This window comes from Cotesia typhae, unplaced genomic scaffold (genome assembly GCF_013202065.1).
Source record: "Cotesia typhae breed Kobodo isofemale line unplaced genomic scaffold, CoteBio_Ctyphae contig_4, whole genome shotgun sequence".
NCBI lineage: Eukaryota > Metazoa > Arthropoda > Insecta > Hymenoptera > Braconidae > Cotesia > Cotesia typhae.
The window spans coordinates 11,303,040-11,321,396 of record NW_027423748.1 but is presented as its reverse complement, the minus strand read 5'-3'; the positions used below and the strand labels follow the sequence as shown (position 1 = coordinate 11,321,396).

The following is an 18,357-nucleotide window of genomic DNA, read 5'->3' as shown; positions in this document are numbered from 1 at the left end:
TAATCACTACGTAATTTTAATACGTTAATATTGCAAGTGTATGTAAAATAAAAACCTTGCTTTAAAGATATATGTAAGTATATTATGCGCAAAGATATAATATGAAATATTGTATATCAGAAATAAAATAAAGTCTTCAGTAGTTAATTAAACCCCGTGGAGGATGGAGCGCTGGTTGAGAAAACTCGCGGTTGTCACTGGAGCCAGCTCTGGAATAGGCGAAGCTATTTCCAAAGCACTTGTTGCTAATGGATTGAACGTTCTGGGTTTAGCTCGTCGCGAAGACAAGCTCAAAGAGTTGACAGAGCTTAATAATTTATCTACGGGCAAGTTTCACTTTATGAAATGCGATTTGTATAATGAAAGCGACATCTTGAAGGCCTTTAATTTTGCCGAGAGTAATTTCGGCGGGGTCCATGTTCTTGTCAACAACGCGGGGACTATTAGATCCAATACACTTGCAGGTAATTTATTTTTTAACTTTAAAATTTATATAAAAATAATTTTGGTTGGTATTTTTAGCTGTAAAAACGTCAGATATTCGCGAAGTAGTCGATTTGAATCTTATTGCTCCTTCAATTTGCATCAGAGAAGCTCTTAAGTCGATGCGTAATCACAAAAATGAAGCTCACATCTTCAATATCAATAGGTAAAATTTTTATTAAAATAAAAAAAAAAAATAAAATGCAATTGATACTGCGAAATAAGATATCTAGTTTATAAAATTACAAACAAAAGTATTACCTTTCATTAAAATTTGATATTTATTTTTTTATCAATAGTATTTACGGTATTAATGCAACATACCCGCCATTGCCGATTAATTTATACCCAGGGAGTAAATTCGGAATGAGAGCTGTCACGGATATTCTCAAAATGGAAATTCGTCAAAATAAAGATAATATTCGTGTCACAGTAAATGTTTTTTTTTTTTCTATTTAATTATATTAAATAATTTTTTGATTAATTGATTAATTAATTAATTAATTTTTCAAACAGGGTTTCTACCCAGGATTGGTGAAAACTGAAATTATTTCACTTGGCGGATTCAACCCGGACATGTACAAGATTCTCCCGTACTTGGAGCCGAAAGATTTGGCTGACTGTTTGGTATTTGCTCTATCTGCACCCCCGCATGTCCAAGTAAGCATTAAATTAAATTTTTATTAATAATTTTTAATAAAATAAATTTTATTTTAGATTGACGACTTGGTGATTAATCCAGTGAGACGTTAATTATTAACGAATCAACAGAATTAAACCGAAATAAAAATGATAAATAAAATGCTTGTAGATTGTATTTAAAGTGTAGAGTAAAAATCTAAAATTTGTAAGCTAATAAATTGAATAAAACCTCAGTTGGAAAAGCATCAGACAGGAAGGAATAAAAATATTATCGAATAAATTAGTTGGTAAATTGTATATCCGTTAATTTATTTTTAACGCTCGACTAGATCGAGTATTTCGATGTAATTTATTGAACATTGGTATCCGTACGCGACTCGAGTTTAGCGGGAAGATTATTATTGAGTCGACCTGCCGATCCGCAGAGAAATAAAGTCCTTAGCTGGCAGATAAAAAAAGTATGAAGCAGCACCATCAGCAGACGCTTCAAAAGCTCAACATTTTATTCAGTGACATCAGTTTGTTTTTGGATTTCGTCATTCACGGTGCTCTGTTACAACCTCTGCTCTACTTAAGCTGACGTTTATCTTATTAACAATAATAATACCAATAATAAAAGTTATAAAATGAGCCGTGTACCTGGTACACTATCAATAGATTCGTTAACTTACGACAATAACGCCCAAACAAGACATTTTATTTGTCGAAATGTTTTCAAAAAATACTGTCAATATTTTTTTGTATTCATTATTCTCAGTTTTATTTTCATAGTATGCTATGTGTTGTTCAGTTTTCCTATTTGTCCATTAATTGGTTGGATCATTCATTATAAATGGTAAATATATATATATATATATATATATATATATATATATATATATTTTTTTTTTTTATTTCATTTTATTTTACATTTTTTATTTTTTTCTAGTGGAAACTAAATTCTCCACGCAATAACATGTGCGCGGGCTCATTTGTATCTCAAACTAAATTCAATAGCCAATAAGGAGCCAGCGTTTGTATTAATTTCTATGATATTAAAGTTATTAGCAGTCACTAGACAATTTTATTAAACAAAAAATTATTTTTTTTTCATAATTTATTAAATATACGTTACATTAAGTTTTTTTTTTAATTTATTTTTAGAGCTTAAAGTATTGATTTTAAAATCTATAAAATACAAAAATTATAATATTTATTTAGAATTTAGTGAATGTAATTTTCTAATCTATATTATAATAATAATCAAAACGATTATCCAATTAAACGGGCGATGAATGTCAATCCGATGAACTGAGTGCTTTTTAAGTACAGTGCAATTTCGCAATTTATATTAATATAATACCCATCAAATTAGAATTAATATAAAAGGCAACGTAAGAAACTTCAATCGGTTATTTTGTTACCGCTACAGAATCTTGGCTAACGTTACGGGATGAAGACACTCAGTTTGATACCATTTGTCAGTGAGTATTTCAAATTATCATTACTTTATCTTAATTAAAAAGTGTACTATTTAATTAATAAACATAAAAAAAAAAAAATTACAGTCGGATTGATTGGATTTGAGACGTGTCGAGAGGAGTCACCGGAGCTATGGAAATTTGGACCAGAGTATTTATTTAAATTCGGAGTAAATTTGGCAATTGTAAAAGAACTTCCAGACATGAAATTATGTGTAAACGCAACAATGGCTGTAAAATGCCGACCTTTCTCAACAAAAGCTGAAGAATTCACCGACGCGTTGCAGTGCTACGTCCAGGATGCCGACAAGATAAATTACAACGTAGATGAGGAAGGTACCAAAATTTTAAACAGCGATGAAGACTCACAGAAGCTGGTGGCCAAGCTTGTTGGCCAAAAGTTTGAGATTATTTACGAGAAACGCGGGATTAAGGAGTTGAGGGTCTTGACTTCGATTCAGGGTGCACAGCTCAATATCTTTCGGATGATTGCCACTCATTTGGATTTCGGGTTTGACAAGTTTGACAAGGGAGGAGAGAGATTTGCATTCGTCGAAGCCGTCGCTCCGGAAAAGTCTCTTATTGGAAAGTGCGAGACCACCTTTGAAGTATCTAAACAGATAAAATTCAAAAGCATGCGCTGGGACAGCAAGTGTGGGGACAAATTGCATATTGAGACGTTTGCTTACGGGGATAAGAGCCCGATGATTGCCATGGATAAAATAAGAGACGTCAGAAAATGCACCAAGATAAGTCCTACTATTTTTGGAGAAGTTCATAACCGACTTATACCTGCTATTTTGAATATTACAATGGTAATAAATTTTTTTAAATAGTTTATTATTACCTAGTCAACGTTGCACTCATCAAGAGCTTTCATTTGACTAGCCACATGTATTTTATATATATACATATATATATATATATATATATATATATATATATATATATATATATATATATATATATATATATATATTGATATATTTTATAAATATAGATTATAATTGTAATTTGGATATTTCAGCAATCTTCGGTCACCACGTTTGTTGTAGCGCCTCATGGCTTTCAGTCTCACAGCCAAAATATTGGAACAATGAAGTATAATTCTAATATGGTTAAAAATAATGATGGAAAGCTGGGTGATACTCATGAACATATTAATCTGTATTTGGAGTCCATTGAACCAGCAACTGATGAATTAAAACGAATTCCTTCATCTCATTCTGCTACAATATTCGCCAATGATCCGCCAATTGTAAATTAATAATTAATTTTTTTTAATTACTATACTCGAACTACAAGTGCATGAATAATAAAGACTTTTTTTAGCTGTAAGATTGAATTTATTTAAATAATGATTACATAATATAAACCATGTACACTCTCAATCTAATAAATGATTTTATAAAAAATGAAATCACTGATTAGGCTTTAAAAACTCGTATTCGAGTGATAAAAAATTGCAATCGCCCCTTTAGGGATAAAGTTACTCGTATTTAGCGATTTATTTATAATATAAATGTATAAATAAATTTTTTAAAAATTTACGTATAAATTTTACAAAGATTTAAAACTTTTAAGACGCTGATATAATATTTTATTATCTAATATATAAATGTATGTTTTTATTTTTTAAATATGAAGCAATAATTGCGTTAACCTTTTAATCTTAGTCTCCGATTAATTATTATTTAATAATCGTTTATGTTATTTATTCAAAGACTTTATCAATACTACCTAGTAATTATATAAGTACAAACGGAAATAATATATAAATAAATCATAAAATTAATATTATTAACTATCGACATTTCCGTACGTATTAATGGCACGTCGATTACACATTATTGTGCGCATTAATTTCATTACAATAAAATTATACAATTAAACTAGTAAATTTTTCTTATTTTTATTTTTATTTTTATTTTTTTCAATGAAATTATAACTATAATAATAATAATAATAATAATAATAATAATAATAATAATAATAATAATAATAATAATAATAATAATAATAATAATAATAATAATAATAATAATAATAATAATAATAATAATAATAATAATAATAATAATAATAATAATAATAATAATAATTATTATTATTATTATTATTATTATTATTATTATTATTATTATTATTATTATTATTATTATTGGGAATGCCATACATAATTTTGATTTAATTTGATGCAAAAAAAAAAAAAAAAAATATATGAAAGTTATAAATTTGAACTACTCCCAGAAAATCAGTCGAATAAAATACATTTGATTCCCGTGATTGAATCATTTATCTAATCGATCAAGTAGACATATATACAATGCATTAATCATACAATATATAATTACGTTAAAAAAAAAAAAAAAAAAAAAAAAAAAATTTTTATATAAAATAAAATTAAAAATAAAAATAATAATTAATAAATTTATAAATCTATGATTGTCCATTGACATTATTGACGTTATTGGTGTTGTTAACGTTGTTTACATTATTAACGTTATTTTGCTTGGAATCCATGTTTGGGACGTAATCAGTGGCCATTAGACAAGCAAATACTGTCATCACCATTTTCTGTTTAACTTCTGTTATATCTTCTGGCAAAGCATAAACTCTTGCTCCGCATTTTCTTGCTAATGAGATAGCATACTTGGCATTGTCCAAATTATCCTGAAATTTATACAAAGTATTATTAAAATATATATTAAATAAAAAGTATGAATTTAAATTAATAAAAAAATTACCTCTTCAGTTTCGCTGGTTTTTACCAAGTCATAGTTGACAATACCAGGCTTGATAGCATCGATAAGATCGATAACAGGTCTCCCAGTAGAGATAGCGTCATCCTGAAAACTCTTGATGCTGCTCGTTTTACCCGCAGCCTGAAGTTTAGAATTAACCCACTGTACGATTTCTTTCTCAACAGTTTTTCCAGAATTTCCAACAAGACCCGACAAAACAGAGAGAGTATAGCTTCTCATTAGCTGCCAAATCAAGGCAAGAGTAAGCGTAGCGTTACCGTCATTGATATCCTGACCAGCGATTCCTACCAAAGAAAAGTTCATTTTCTTTCCCAAGTCCACGGCGTAGTTGCAGTTTTCCAGTTTCTCCATAAACTTTCTGAGTTTGCTAAATTTAATATGAACTTTCGGCCAATTAACAGTACCGGGCTTGATAATATCATAGAGCTGGAAGATTACGAGACCATCTGCGAGATCAGAGTAGAGCCAATTAACGTGAGGCGAGACTCCCATTGAATTCATCCAGTTTCTGTATGTCTTTTCCTCGCGGGTCTCCTCCAGAGAACCGAGGTCCTCAATATTCTCCGCGGGCTTGTCGAGTCCCGGATAATTGTTGAACATGTTAGCGACAAACGCCAAATTTAATTTGTAAATCCCGTTGACGACGTCGTTGGGAGTGACGAAGCTTCTGCAGCCAAGCTTCGCGGCTTGCTGGAGCATTATCTCGGCTCTTGTGACGTGATTAGGCTCCATTAGGGCTTCGAGAGTAACTCCGGTACCGCTCGGTGCAATTTGCTTTATTAAATAAGTGTAGACCTCAGAGTCGGTGATGTCTGATTGGAAGTTGTTGCAACGACGAGTCACCCCGGCGTTCTCCAGATGATGGTTAACCCAGCGCAGTAGGATTGCCTCGGGCGACAATTTCAAGAGATCCTCTATTTTCTCGCCGTGCTGGAGCAGCGTCGCCAGTCCAGGGCAATTTTCCAGGGTTATTTGATTAAACAAACCGATGCGGATTATTTGCCAGAGCAGTCCCAGCACCAGGTGATTTCTTCCGGCTGTCAAATCATGCGCGTCGATGTTTACTATGTTACAACCTATTGACTGAGCTGATGACAACGCCAAAGTCAAGTTCTCGTGTTTTCTGTACAGTGTTAATTTCTCTTTGTTTATCGTCCGCTCGTCGATGGTATCCGGACACGAGTGATTTATTATTTTACTGAAAAAAAAAAAAAAAAAAAAAAAAAAAAATAAATAAATAAATAAATAAATAAATAAAAAAAAAAAAATAAATAATAATTAATGTTGAAATAAAATAATTACCAGAGCAAAATTCCATCCTTGACTTTGTCATAGAGAAGCCGTCCCTCTGGATCGATCGGCAACAAGTGTTTGAGATCTGGATCGCTGCCCAGGTTGGTATTAATCCAGTCGCTAAAGGCTAATTGTTCCTCGAGCCTAACTGAGTGAGTGGTACCCTCGCTGGATGCCTCGGAAATACCGCCAAGCGTCTCCAGATTCTCCTTCTTGGAGACCACTTGCTTGAAGGTAGAGCCGAGCTCGTTGGCCTTGAGTTCCTTGCAGAGCTTCTCGAACTCGTCGAAGGAAAGCCGGCCTTTGTGCTGGAACTGCTGCTTGTCATCGTACTCCTCTATCATCTGTCTCACTTTGTACCCCGGCATTTTGAACCCGCAGATGTCCAGCGCGCTTCTCAGCTCCTTCACGTCGATGAAACCGTCGCCATTCTCGTCAATCTAAAAAGAATAATTCAAATTATTAATATAAATTATGACAATCTTTATCTACTTGATAAAATAATAATAATAATAAACGGACTAATTTAAAAAAATTAGGAAAATCTTTCAAGTATTCATCTATAACATTCCACTTTTTCATATTTAGCATCTCCATTTGTTATTTTTATTTTTCTCAAACTATTATTTTATCAACAACTAAAAATTTTTAAAGCAAAATAAACTTTTATTTGGTTAAATAGCTCTGCAATAAAGACGGTATCAACTCCGACAGATCAATGAGACTCGCGATGCTTATCCTTATCAGATCGGATTAAAAAAAAAAAAAAAAGTATACATTCGCGGAATTTTGTGCGAGTTTTATCTAATCGATCATCAATAACGCTTACGGCTTGTAGTTTGTAGTAATTACTTAAAATAAGCGCGTAATTGGATGAAGGATTAAATCCCCGGTACCGGTCCAGGTCAGGAAATAACTACCTATTTAATTTTTTTTTTTTTTTTCCATCGCCTGGAAACTAAATTTGAATTTATCCCAATATCCGTCTGCCAGGCTAGGCTTCCTTCCTGTTCCTATTACATTTTATTTTACAAATAAACCAAAGTCTAGACTTTTTAAAAAATTAAATTAAATCAAAGCTTGTTTATTTGTTAGTTCTTTAGAATTTACATTATTTAATGAGGCAAAAAAGCGTCGCGTAAATGGAAAACAATACTTGAGCTAATTTCCACGGATACAGTTGAGTTTTGTTCTGTTCCATGAAACGGAGGATGAAAAAAGTCTGTTGAAGTCTTTATATTAACATTACCGAGGAAAGAGCAGAGATCAAGTGCAATAACAATAACACTGAAGGACAAATCGGCGCAGAGTTTTATTAAAATAACAATAATGATGATGATAAAATGAAAAGGTCTTTACTCGAGGATATAATATAGAATATAGAATATATTTTATTTATTCCAGCAAACTCGGTAATAGCCAGGCTGGTTAGTAACCCATGTCGTCACCGTTATGGTTACTTGATGACTGAGACTGACACCGTGGAATGCTATAGGCATTCGTAGATATTTATGTCTTTTATCATTTTGAATTATTACAACTACAGAATTACTATTAAACTTTTTCCTCATTCTCATTCTCATTATTTTATATTATATTTTTCTTAGTCTTATAACTGTTTAAATAAATAACATTGTTCTTATTTTAGCGGATTTGGACTTTATGTAAAAGTTATCGCAAATTTTCGGATAAATTATTCGAATTAAAAATATAAATTATTGATTTCATGGAACGTATTTATAATGCAGGCTTTAAATTATAAAGAGGATTTAAAGTGAGTACTTGTAGCTTCGCAGCGTGTACTCGTATACAATACTAACTAGTATTATCGGCACTGACTACATTCTACATCACATTTTGACTCTCACGTACAAATACTACTGCTATAATGTGTGAGTGGATTTATATATATATATATATATATATATATATATATATATATATATATATATATATATATATATATATATATATATATTGTTATAATGATAATAACAATAAGAATAAAAAATAAAAGTTAAGCTCCTATCCCAGGTCGAGGACATTTGTATATCGGATGACAATTCACGGCCTTGAATTCATGTTTAAACACATGCAATTATTCTTACTATAAAAGTTTTCTATTTCTTAGTGTAAATTATTCATTACTAACACTACTTATCTTTTGTCTTTATATATTAATTATAAGAAAGCAAAATAAATTTGTTTTTAATTAAAAAAAAAAAAAAATGTTTTAAATTATTATCATTTTTAGGTCAATTATATCGTTAGAAAATGAATGTTTTTAATTATAAAAGTTAAAAAATGTTTTTATCAATGAAAACACATGTTAAGAGTTGAAAGTTATAATTTTCTAGGGTACTCATACCGAGTATATATCAAGAGGTTGATGTTGCAGCTGCAACTTGTTTCACAGTGTAATAATCTCAGTTAATACCGTCTACTTAAATTACGCATCATCAGTTATTTAATTATAATAATCATATTTAATACTTTTTTATGTTTCACAAATTTATTATATCTATATAAATTTTATGATATATAATATTAAACCTGATACCATTATAATTACTATTCAATCAAGTCAACTAATAGCACCGTTTAATTACACGTATAAGCCTGAAAGTTGATATATTAATGATTAATGAAATTAAGAATGAAAAAACGATAAAATGAAGCGATATAATTAATATAAATCCAGTAGCAGATTCCTGGAAGCTCTAAATTGTTTAATAGTCTTATAGTGTTATGGAACAAACATAAAAACCTGTTGGCTGTTGTCAGTTGTCAGTTGTCGGGCAAGATGTTGAGTTGTCGGGCTAATTGCAATAACCAGCCCACGTTTTGCGGATCATTGCCGTCATTCCGCCCTTTGCGAGGCTATCTCACCCATTTGTAGCTCCACTTGGATTGGTAGCAAACTCAAAACCTAACATGTCTCGTGGGACAACAACTACCGAGGTCACTGACCCGCTCAACCTTAATATTTAAAAGTATATCCAGTCAGTCTACAATGGAACATCACAATAAACGTAAACATTCATTTTTCAGGCAACACACTCGGTAATAACTGGTTAAACTTTTAAAACCGGAAAAATATTAACGTGACTCAGTGACTGATATATCCCGTGATTCATATTACCCACGCGTTGTCGCAATCACGCGAATAAAATATAATCATTTTTTTTTTATTCTTTAATATCATTATCAGGGAACTATTTTCGGTCTATCACTCTCCGCTTCCGATGAGTTTTTCTCTCGATTAAAAAATAATTATAGTTATCCAATTAAAATGAACAAAAGAGAGAGAGAGAGGGAGAGAGAGAGAGAGAGAGAGAGAGATTAATTAAAGTTAGATATTAGATGACATGTTAATAATTAATTAGATATCAAATATTTAATTTATTTGCTATATTAAAATGTTTGTGAACAAAGATCAAACAAAGAAACGTTATCTCTAGTCAAAGTAATAAATGAGATTATTAATTCATTTAATTAGCCTATTTTATTATTTTTCTCACATATAATCTTACTCAAGTGTTTCATAAATCCTATTTATGACCTATTTTAACGTAACTCTACCGCAAGATTACAATGTTAAACCTCTTACGTAAATTGTAATACAAAATATGCATATGTACATTAATGCAGAGAGGAATATGATGGTTTTTTTTTTTTTTTTAAATTATTACTGTTGTGTTTATTTTTGAAGACAGGATTAATTTTGTAAATAACCAACCTGGACTATATCTAGGATTTTGAGTCGCGGATAGGATTATATATGTATAGTTTTAGGACACGGTGTATCTTTAATCAGAGTTCAAGGGGAAACCAGTCACGTTGGACTGGGGAAAAATAAAAGCAGACAACGACAAACAAGACCGAGAATCAACGACAAAGAATCTTTAGTGTGGAATGTTATGTACAAACCACTATACTCTGCTCTTATACATTATATGAGTATTACATACGTGTATGAGCATATGAGTATGTATGTATGCATCTGGTTATATGGATGTGGATATACCCGTTTGCACCCACTATTCACTATCCACTATCGTTCATCCACACACTCATTCAGCCCATCTGTATGTATATTTATTCTTCTGCAAAGTATGTTGGTATTCTAACCGAGTATTTGCCGTATGATACGATATACTCACCACCTGGTAGAAAGAATTTAAAAGATATCATCATTTTCTATTTTTTTTTTTTTTTTTTTTTAATTTTATGTTCTTATCTTCAAAAAAATTTATTTTTTATGATTATTATAGATTAATCGAATTGTATTTGCATCCCCTACAAAGTTTTGATTAGTTTATTTTTTTATGAATTAAAAATTTTTAAAATTACATTTCTAATAGTCTAAAATTTAGATAGGAAAAGTACTTCTATTCGGCTGTTTAACAAAATTACAAACAAACCCGTTTGCATACGGTATAAATAAAAATTTCGGTTCATTGAACTCTATTTTAGCGCTGGAGGTTTCTACTTGAATTAATTATAAGTACATACATGGGTAATATGCTCATCGTGGGATCCTAAGACAAAGGATGGCCGCCCTTAAGCCTGAGAATTAGCTTCCGTAATATTTATCCACATTTACAAACTTGGATAAGTGCACATGTAAACGTTGAAAGTAAAAGACTAGTAATAGTCAAGGTGTGAGTTAATATTAACTCCACAACTCTAGTTTATGTGAATAAAAAGTGTCTTATTTTCATTGATATATTTCGTTTTATTTGTATGCACTTCTGCAAATTAATGCTCTTAAAACATCATTATTGTTATTTAATTTGAAATTGCACTAAGTGCTCGAGTGGATTTAATTATTAATAATGGACGCTAAGCACAATAAAGATAATTTTAATTGAAATTACTAAAAGCTGGTAATGGATATTTTATTTTTTATTAAATTAATAATTACAATACTTAAAATAATTTCTAAAAAAGATTCATAAAAAGATTCATAAAAAAATAAAAATAGATTGTAAAATAAAGATTTAACTTGGATATAAAAAGGGTCACGTGCCAACGCAATGTTCACGCCGGGGGTCTAATAAGTAAACACACGTGTGACATTGTTTATAATTTATGTCTTAGGTTTATCATTTTAAAAGAAGGTATTTATGGTAAATAAGTAAACAATTATTTATTTAACTGATAGAGAATAATCAAGGATCGCATGCATGAGTGAGTCACAAGGAAGATTGCTTATAATCAATATTAAGTGACTCATTTTCGTCAGTATCATACCATAAGTTACTGCTTTCAACAATTATCAACAATGCAATATTTTTATGTCAGTAATCAGTATGTATATCTTGGTTTAGTCACTGCAAGTACGTTCTGTTAGAATAATTAGTTATCTATATCTTTACTTGACACATATGCAACAGACGGTGGCTGAATATAAATCAAAGTCCGTTGCTGAGGGTTAGCTTTTTTACGCGTAATTCAATTAGACAGTCATCGTTGGAATGACATAAAACTAAACTAATTCTGAATGAAATAAAAAAATATATTAATAAAAGTGTGAGAAAATGGTAAGTTAAAAAGGATAAAGTTAAAAATTACTTGAAATTTAAGAGCGTGAAATTAATGCAGACGGTCAATGTCGGAATTTATTGTTGTGTAGTTCAAGTTATGTTGTATTACAGTAAGAGTATAATTTTTCTTTTTTAAATAAATTTCTCCCAACATTTGACTCAACAACAATCTTGAATAGAGTAAATTGTTGCTTTCAGAATTTATTTTTACGGTTGAACAAGTATATTTAAGTTAAAATAATTGAACTGTGTGCTTGTGAGTCTGCCAAACCCATTGATAGAAAAATATTCATTTCGTTTCAACTTACCGGATTTTTCATATAAAAAATAATTCCTTTAAGTTTAAAATAATTGAAGTTTTTTTACGAAGCATTTAAGTATTTTTAGTGCTAAATAATAGACAATGTGATAAGGAAGTTGAACACGCAATTTTCTTGTTAAAAACTAGAGTGATATTTGCCATTAAATAGTCTTTGTACAGTTACTTCTATTAAATATTTCATTTAATAATTTATTCTTTATCATAATTAATTAAACTTTTTTTTTTCTACATACTTGTAAAATTTTATGAGTTAATTAAATAGCGAGCTAATCTATTATTTTATAATTATACAGCTGAGATAATTTTTTACGATTTTTATTAAGATAAAATAATTATCGGCTAGAGCTAAAAAAACTTTTACTTTTAGAAATGGAATAAAAAATGTATAAGCGTTAATTTACATGCCCCCAAGGTCAAAATCTTGTGAGCCCACGTGTTATTTTAAATGAATAAATATAAGTGTCATATTTACATTTGTCATGATATCTAGGACATGTTAAAAAATTTATTATTTTAATAATTTTTAATTTATAAATTATTAACTATGATTATGTTCATGATAAAGAATAAAAAATAAAAAAGTATTTTCTGAGTAGCGAGCCGGCTTTTATTCGAATGCGAGTACAGTCTTTTCAGGTCAATAAGACTTTTAGTATTACTCTTAATATTTAAAAGGAACTAAAGATCAAAAGATGAAAGGTGAACTATTTTAGTCTTTACTTTTTGCAGGAAGAGCAAGGGCAAAAAAATCCGAGTTGAGAGTTGAGACCCGTGATTTTACATCAAACAATGGGTTGGATTATTTCTCAAGCCTAGACACTAGTTTGTAAATATATATGCGCGGTTTATTTATATATTATTATTATTATTATTATTATTATTATTATTATTATTATTATTTAAGTAAAGTATAGTATGGCGAAAAAAGGTGTAGCGAACTGTACTGTATTGCATCCTCATACGGCATTATTTATAAATAATTGTTCTTGCGTAACAAATGCATCCACACAATGACAAAAAAAAAATAAAACGCTAATTTTTAAACAAGTAGCTGGTAATTGTATTCGAGTATTAAAATTTTAATAAAAATACGCGCAGACAGTGGATTTTAAAATTAAAAACATTCAAGGCCAATTTGTCTCGTGTAAATATAATACAATTGTTTGAGTATTAAATGACGTGGAATTTGTTTATTAATGACAAAGAGTTAATTAATAATTATAAGCGTATCACAAATACTGACACAAGGTGTATGGATATTGCGAAAAGAAATTCAAAACCAGGATATTGCGGTGAGGAATTTCCGGAGGATTTATAAATAAAAATAATCGCCTGGAGGAAAATATTAAGATGATCTATCAGAGATGTGTGAAATAAAATCGTTTTCCAGCAGACACCCTCGCTATTTCACGGGGCGAACAAAGCCCTAATAACACTTTTTGTAATTTTTGAATTATTACAGTAATTTTTCTTTTTGTTAACAATTGACAATAGGTATTGATTTGAAAAGACAGATATTAATTAAAAAAATATGACAAGGGCTAAAGACTAAGGATCGAGGCGTTACCCTGGCAACAAAGCCCAGATATCTGTCGGGTTTATCACCCTAACTGAGAACCAATGCACATATATATGATATATATTTTATGGGGTGTGCATACACTTGCAGCGCATAAATACGTGTCTGGTGTGCGTGGGGTGAACTGGCCATCTTTTTCAATACTTAATGCCTTGTGCCTTGCAGTAGACACAACCCCTAGGTCTCGGCAAAACATCCACAGTTCCATTTAATATATAACAAGTGGTGAATATGAAGGGACTCGGTTTTTTTGCATACGATCAATAGAATAATTGAAGATTTTTAGGACAATGCCGGCGGTAGTACGCCAGAAGAACGTAATTTTATCTGTCCTCTTAAAATTTAATTCCCTTTTGTTCTTTCAAAAGCTGTTATGGATTAGTATCTGTATCGAAGCTAAAATGTTGTGATAGTAATTTGACAAATAAGATTGTCTTTGATCGATAGTTCATTAAAAGTCTTTCGAGTGTCGGAAGATAAAAAATTTTGTATTTTTTTTTTCTTTTTTTTTTTTTTCAATACCTCCTGAAGATTTATCAAGTTATCTCTTTTCTACCGTTATAAAGTAAAAACTACGGTAGGTAATAAAATTATTTTCAATTTCAAAGTAGCATCGGAAATTTTATTTCTACCTCGTTCAGGTAGCTTTTAAAATCAATCGACTATTTAAATATTTTTTCATGTTCTATATAGTCATTAAAATTAAATATTCTTAACGCGAAACTTGTTTTGTAAGTTATTTTTTAAAAATAAAACGCTACTCCGGTTTTGAGGAATTTTTATAAATTATAACGGTTTAATGAAGACAGAGATCCATAAATGCATGCAAGAGTTCACGCACATGTTAATAACTAAAGTAATTCTTTTTTTAAATTTATATTTTTAATATTCCTTATCTCGAAAATTATCTTGGCCGTTAAATTTTTTTAAAGCTGCTAAGCGCTTGGGAAAATTTTTTCTAACATATTTAAAATAAAAAATAAATAAATTATATCAAGTACCAAGTATTTAATACAACTTCCTTGATATATCAATAAAATGATTGTTTTTTCAGTTAAAAAATGACGCAAAATGACTCACCAAAATAGTCATCCCATTAATTTTTCCCTTTTTATGGAAACAGTTTTTTATTCATTCGCGCAACACTACCAGGTCTTCTTCCTTACATGTATGTAATTATATTTAAATTTTAACATATTATGTTTATCGATAGATAAGCATGTAAAGACCACACGCGACCTTGAATAGTGTCGCATAATTAAAAATATATATTATTATTTTATCGATTTAACTGTCAGAGAGTGACATGTGTTGCATCTAATTTATTTATTAAAACAATAGATAACATTCATCGAGTTATTTGGGAAAGTTTTTTTATCAACTATGACACAAATAACTATTTTTAATATAAATTTCAGAGTTAATTATAAACTGTAGTTACGGATAACTTATAGATAAGAATTTACTCCATTTTATGATAGTAAAAAATTTTTTATCTAAAATTTATCAGAAAAAAATTTTAAAAACTGTCAAATGTTTAATTTATTATAAAAAATTGGAGTAAAGAATTGATTTGTCAAGTCACTGCTTATGAATAGAGAGAGAGAGAGAGAGAGAGAGAGAGAGAATGAAACTCAAAAAGGGAATCCTATGGGCTAGGAGTTAAAAAATTCGCTGACAAAGTAACAAAAGGATGGCGACAAGTTAAGAATGCCGGTTCGCAAGTTATACTGAAAAAACCGCATGAACACGAGGTGCCCAGGTATCCCACGCGACAAATGATAACCCACCGATCGATACCCAAGTGTATACTTGAAAAAACCCAGATTACGTAATTATTTCTCGAGAAACCGTAGTCACTCGAGGACACGGAACAATCTTAATAAACTTATTTAAATAAAACAATCTAGCGTAATTAATATTTAAAATAAAATAAATATAATATTAAATAAGCAACTAACCGTTTGAAATTGCTCCAAGAGCTCCTGCCGGTCGTCAATAGTAGTGGCCATGTTTGCCTGAATCCTTCCGTGATCTCTACTACTTTTTCCACGCCCGCACACCCTCTCTTTTTATCTCACTCGTGGGGTTTCTTTTTATCTTTCTCTAGGCTTGACTCTGGTGAAAAAAAATTTTTTCCACTCCGAAAAAACAAACCGGCACTTGCCGAATAATAAATCACTGGGCCCTCGCTCCGAAATATCTATCCGGGCACTCGAGGGAGCTTCACCGTCTGAAAAACCAATTTATTTATTTAGTTATTTGTTATTTTTAATAATTAATTAAATGGATTATTTTAAAATATAAAAGCCAAGTGTTTACGTAGCCCAATCGCGGAGCCAACTGAACGTTAAACACTGAGCGGGAGTAGAACGAGCTCCGAAATACGGCGAATTGAGTAGACAATCCCCACCAGCTCGTACTTACGTACCCTCGTACTCTCACACAAACTTTTTTAAAAACCGTGTACATGTATAAAGGGGATAAGGTTGTGAAAGAGACGCGCAAGTCACTACCAATGTACGAATCACTAAACCTGACTTTTCTATATACATATGCTCCTATACTGGTTTAATATTATACATTTGTAGTAAACTTTTAGAGTATTTGTACTTTTATATCGTCATAGTTGTAATAACTAAACCCAACAAACAGGATAATGTGTGACAATTACTTGAGTTTACTCGATTTTATTTATTTTCTGATGATATTAATTATCATTACCCAATATATTCGACACGTGTTTTAATATTTAGATAATTTGTTAGACTTAAGTAACTCATTGCAATTGTAATCAGACTACCAAGCGAAAAATTTTAATATCAAATAAAATATTCTTTGCTCATCAATTTTTATTTTAAAAAAAATTTTTTTAAAACCATCGGTGTTATGATGTTAATGTTTTTTTATGATACGAAAATAACAGACATCCGGCAATTTTCAAAATCCAATTTTGAATCAACAAATTGGATATTATTTACTTTTAAATATCGTGCGTGTATTTTTTAAATGTTTTTTTTTTTTTTCTTGTAAAATTTATTTACAAAAATGCCATGTGCTGTTTCCAGTTGAAAAATATAAAGAAGTATAATTTATATTTAAATCATTATCATTTTTTAATGCTTATGTCAGGATTAGGTTGAAAAAAAAAAAAAAAAAATGAAGGAAAGAAAGCAGTTTAAAATTAGATAGAAATCAAATGGGAATTCCGTTCCAATCCTTTCTCGACCTTGCGACTGAAAATTCTTTAGTGGTTACGTCGTTAAAGTTTATGTATATAAATCTCAAAGATATTAACAATAAATAATAATCATCGAGGCCTGTCATCTGGAAACTATCATTACTTAGCATACGCGTACCGGTTATATTTGTAATTGCGTTAATTTTATGATCATCACCAATAAGTACTTACTTATGATTTGATAATTTATTTTTTACAACCAACCAATAGAGCAGGGTAGAAGAATTTGATGACTCATTAACTGGATATCAATATCGATCTGGTGTAGTTTGTTTAGTTATAAACAGTAAATACTGTATATAATTAATAGTAGTTGGATTGGATAATGAGGCCAGTGTTTATTCTCACGGAAATATCCTGTCCTATAAAAAGTACAATAAAAGTATAAGTAAAGTGAAAAATTTATTTGGTAATAGTTGATACAATGATTTTTTTTTTTTTTTTTTTATCGCACATCGCACTTAGTTATATGGGGCATTGATAACGTTTTATAATCAGTAAGATTTATTTTTATCAGCTGAAATAATTTTATCTGTGTATCTGAATTAGTTACGAAACTGAGAGGAAATACGTCAATGAATTATTGAGAAATAAAATTTATAGAACAATAAAATTAGTAAGAAATAAATAAATAAAAAATAAACTACCCGGAAAAGATCCTTTGGATAAAGTTATATTTAAATATGGAGGCGTCATACCGCTTGAGTTCAGTTCTCTGAAGTGGTCTCCATTCACGTCTTTCAGTCCTTGGAGTCCGCGGTACGTGCTATTGGTTCAACTCCAGGTCCAGTTCGATGACCCTTTAAACAAACTGCTGTTTGTACTGTAACTTGTTTTTCCTTCTTTTCAGACGCGATTAATCAACCGCCGAAATATACACTGCAATTATTATTAATAATATTATTATATATAAAACATATTTAATTACACGTGTAATGACTAATGACGATTAAAAGTTTACTGAAACGAATTAGAAAATCTGCCAGCATGAATTATTGATAAATTTAGTAATTCCAAAGTTGT

The 18,357-nt window shown here is 30.2% G+C and overlaps 3 protein-coding genes and 1 long non-coding RNA gene across 7 annotated transcripts; 3 read left to right on the top strand and 1 right to left on the bottom strand.

Annotated features, from left to right (window-relative positions):
- Positions 1-18: 18 nt before the first annotated feature.
- Positions 19-1,370, top strand: LOC141527010 (dehydrogenase/reductase SDR family member 11-like). 2 transcript variants are annotated; one of them, XM_074242227.1, is made up of 5 exons: positions 19-464; positions 523-649; positions 783-915; positions 1,000-1,147; positions 1,201-1,370. In XM_074242227.1, exons 1-5 carry the CDS (start codon positions 164-166, stop codon positions 1,203-1,205), a joined length of 714 nt encoding a protein of 237 aa, XP_074098328.1. In that variant the 5' UTR covers positions 19-163; the 3' UTR covers positions 1,206-1,370. The 2 variants fall into 2 exon arrangements, with proteins under 2 accessions (XP_074098328.1, XP_074098327.1); XM_074242226.1 differs by having other exon boundaries at positions 24-464; positions 1,000-1,143.
- A 964-nt stretch (positions 1,371-2,334) lies between these two features.
- LOC141527007 (uncharacterized) lies at positions 2,335-4,135 on the top strand. The gene is made up of 3 exons (XM_074242222.1): positions 2,335-2,588; positions 2,673-3,400; positions 3,613-4,135. Exons 1-3 carry the CDS (start codon positions 2,558-2,560, stop codon positions 3,850-3,852), a joined length of 999 nt encoding a protein of 332 aa, XP_074098323.1. The 5' UTR covers positions 2,335-2,557; the 3' UTR covers positions 3,853-4,135.
- A 620-nt stretch (positions 4,136-4,755) lies between these two features.
- Positions 4,756-18,183, bottom strand: Fim (plastin-2 fimbrin). Of its 3 annotated transcripts, XM_074242482.1 has the most exons (7): positions 18,033-18,179; positions 17,506-17,696; positions 16,055-16,326; positions 9,411-9,622; positions 6,653-7,083; positions 5,333-6,548; positions 4,756-5,258 (listed from the first exon to the last, which is right to left on the bottom strand). In XM_074242482.1, exons 5-7 carry the CDS (start codon positions 7,009-7,011, stop codon positions 5,025-5,027), a joined length of 1,809 nt encoding a protein of 602 aa, XP_074098583.1. In that variant the 5' UTR covers positions 7,012-7,083; positions 9,411-9,622; positions 16,055-16,326; positions 17,506-17,696; positions 18,033-18,179; the 3' UTR covers positions 4,756-5,024. The 3 variants fall into 3 exon arrangements, with proteins under 3 accessions (XP_074098583.1, XP_074098582.1, XP_074098580.1); XM_074242481.1 differs by lacking the exon at positions 9,411-9,622 and having other exon boundaries at positions 18,033-18,183; XM_074242479.1 differs by lacking the exons at positions 9,411-9,622; positions 16,055-16,326; positions 17,506-17,696; positions 18,033-18,179 and adding an exon at positions 7,166-7,353.
- Positions 11,534-13,673, top strand: LOC141527160 (uncharacterized). The gene is made up of 2 exons (XR_012479153.1): positions 11,534-12,189; positions 13,244-13,673. It is a non-coding gene; the product is annotated as an uncharacterized LOC141527160 (long non-coding RNA).
- Positions 18,184-18,357: the final 174 nt, after the last annotated feature.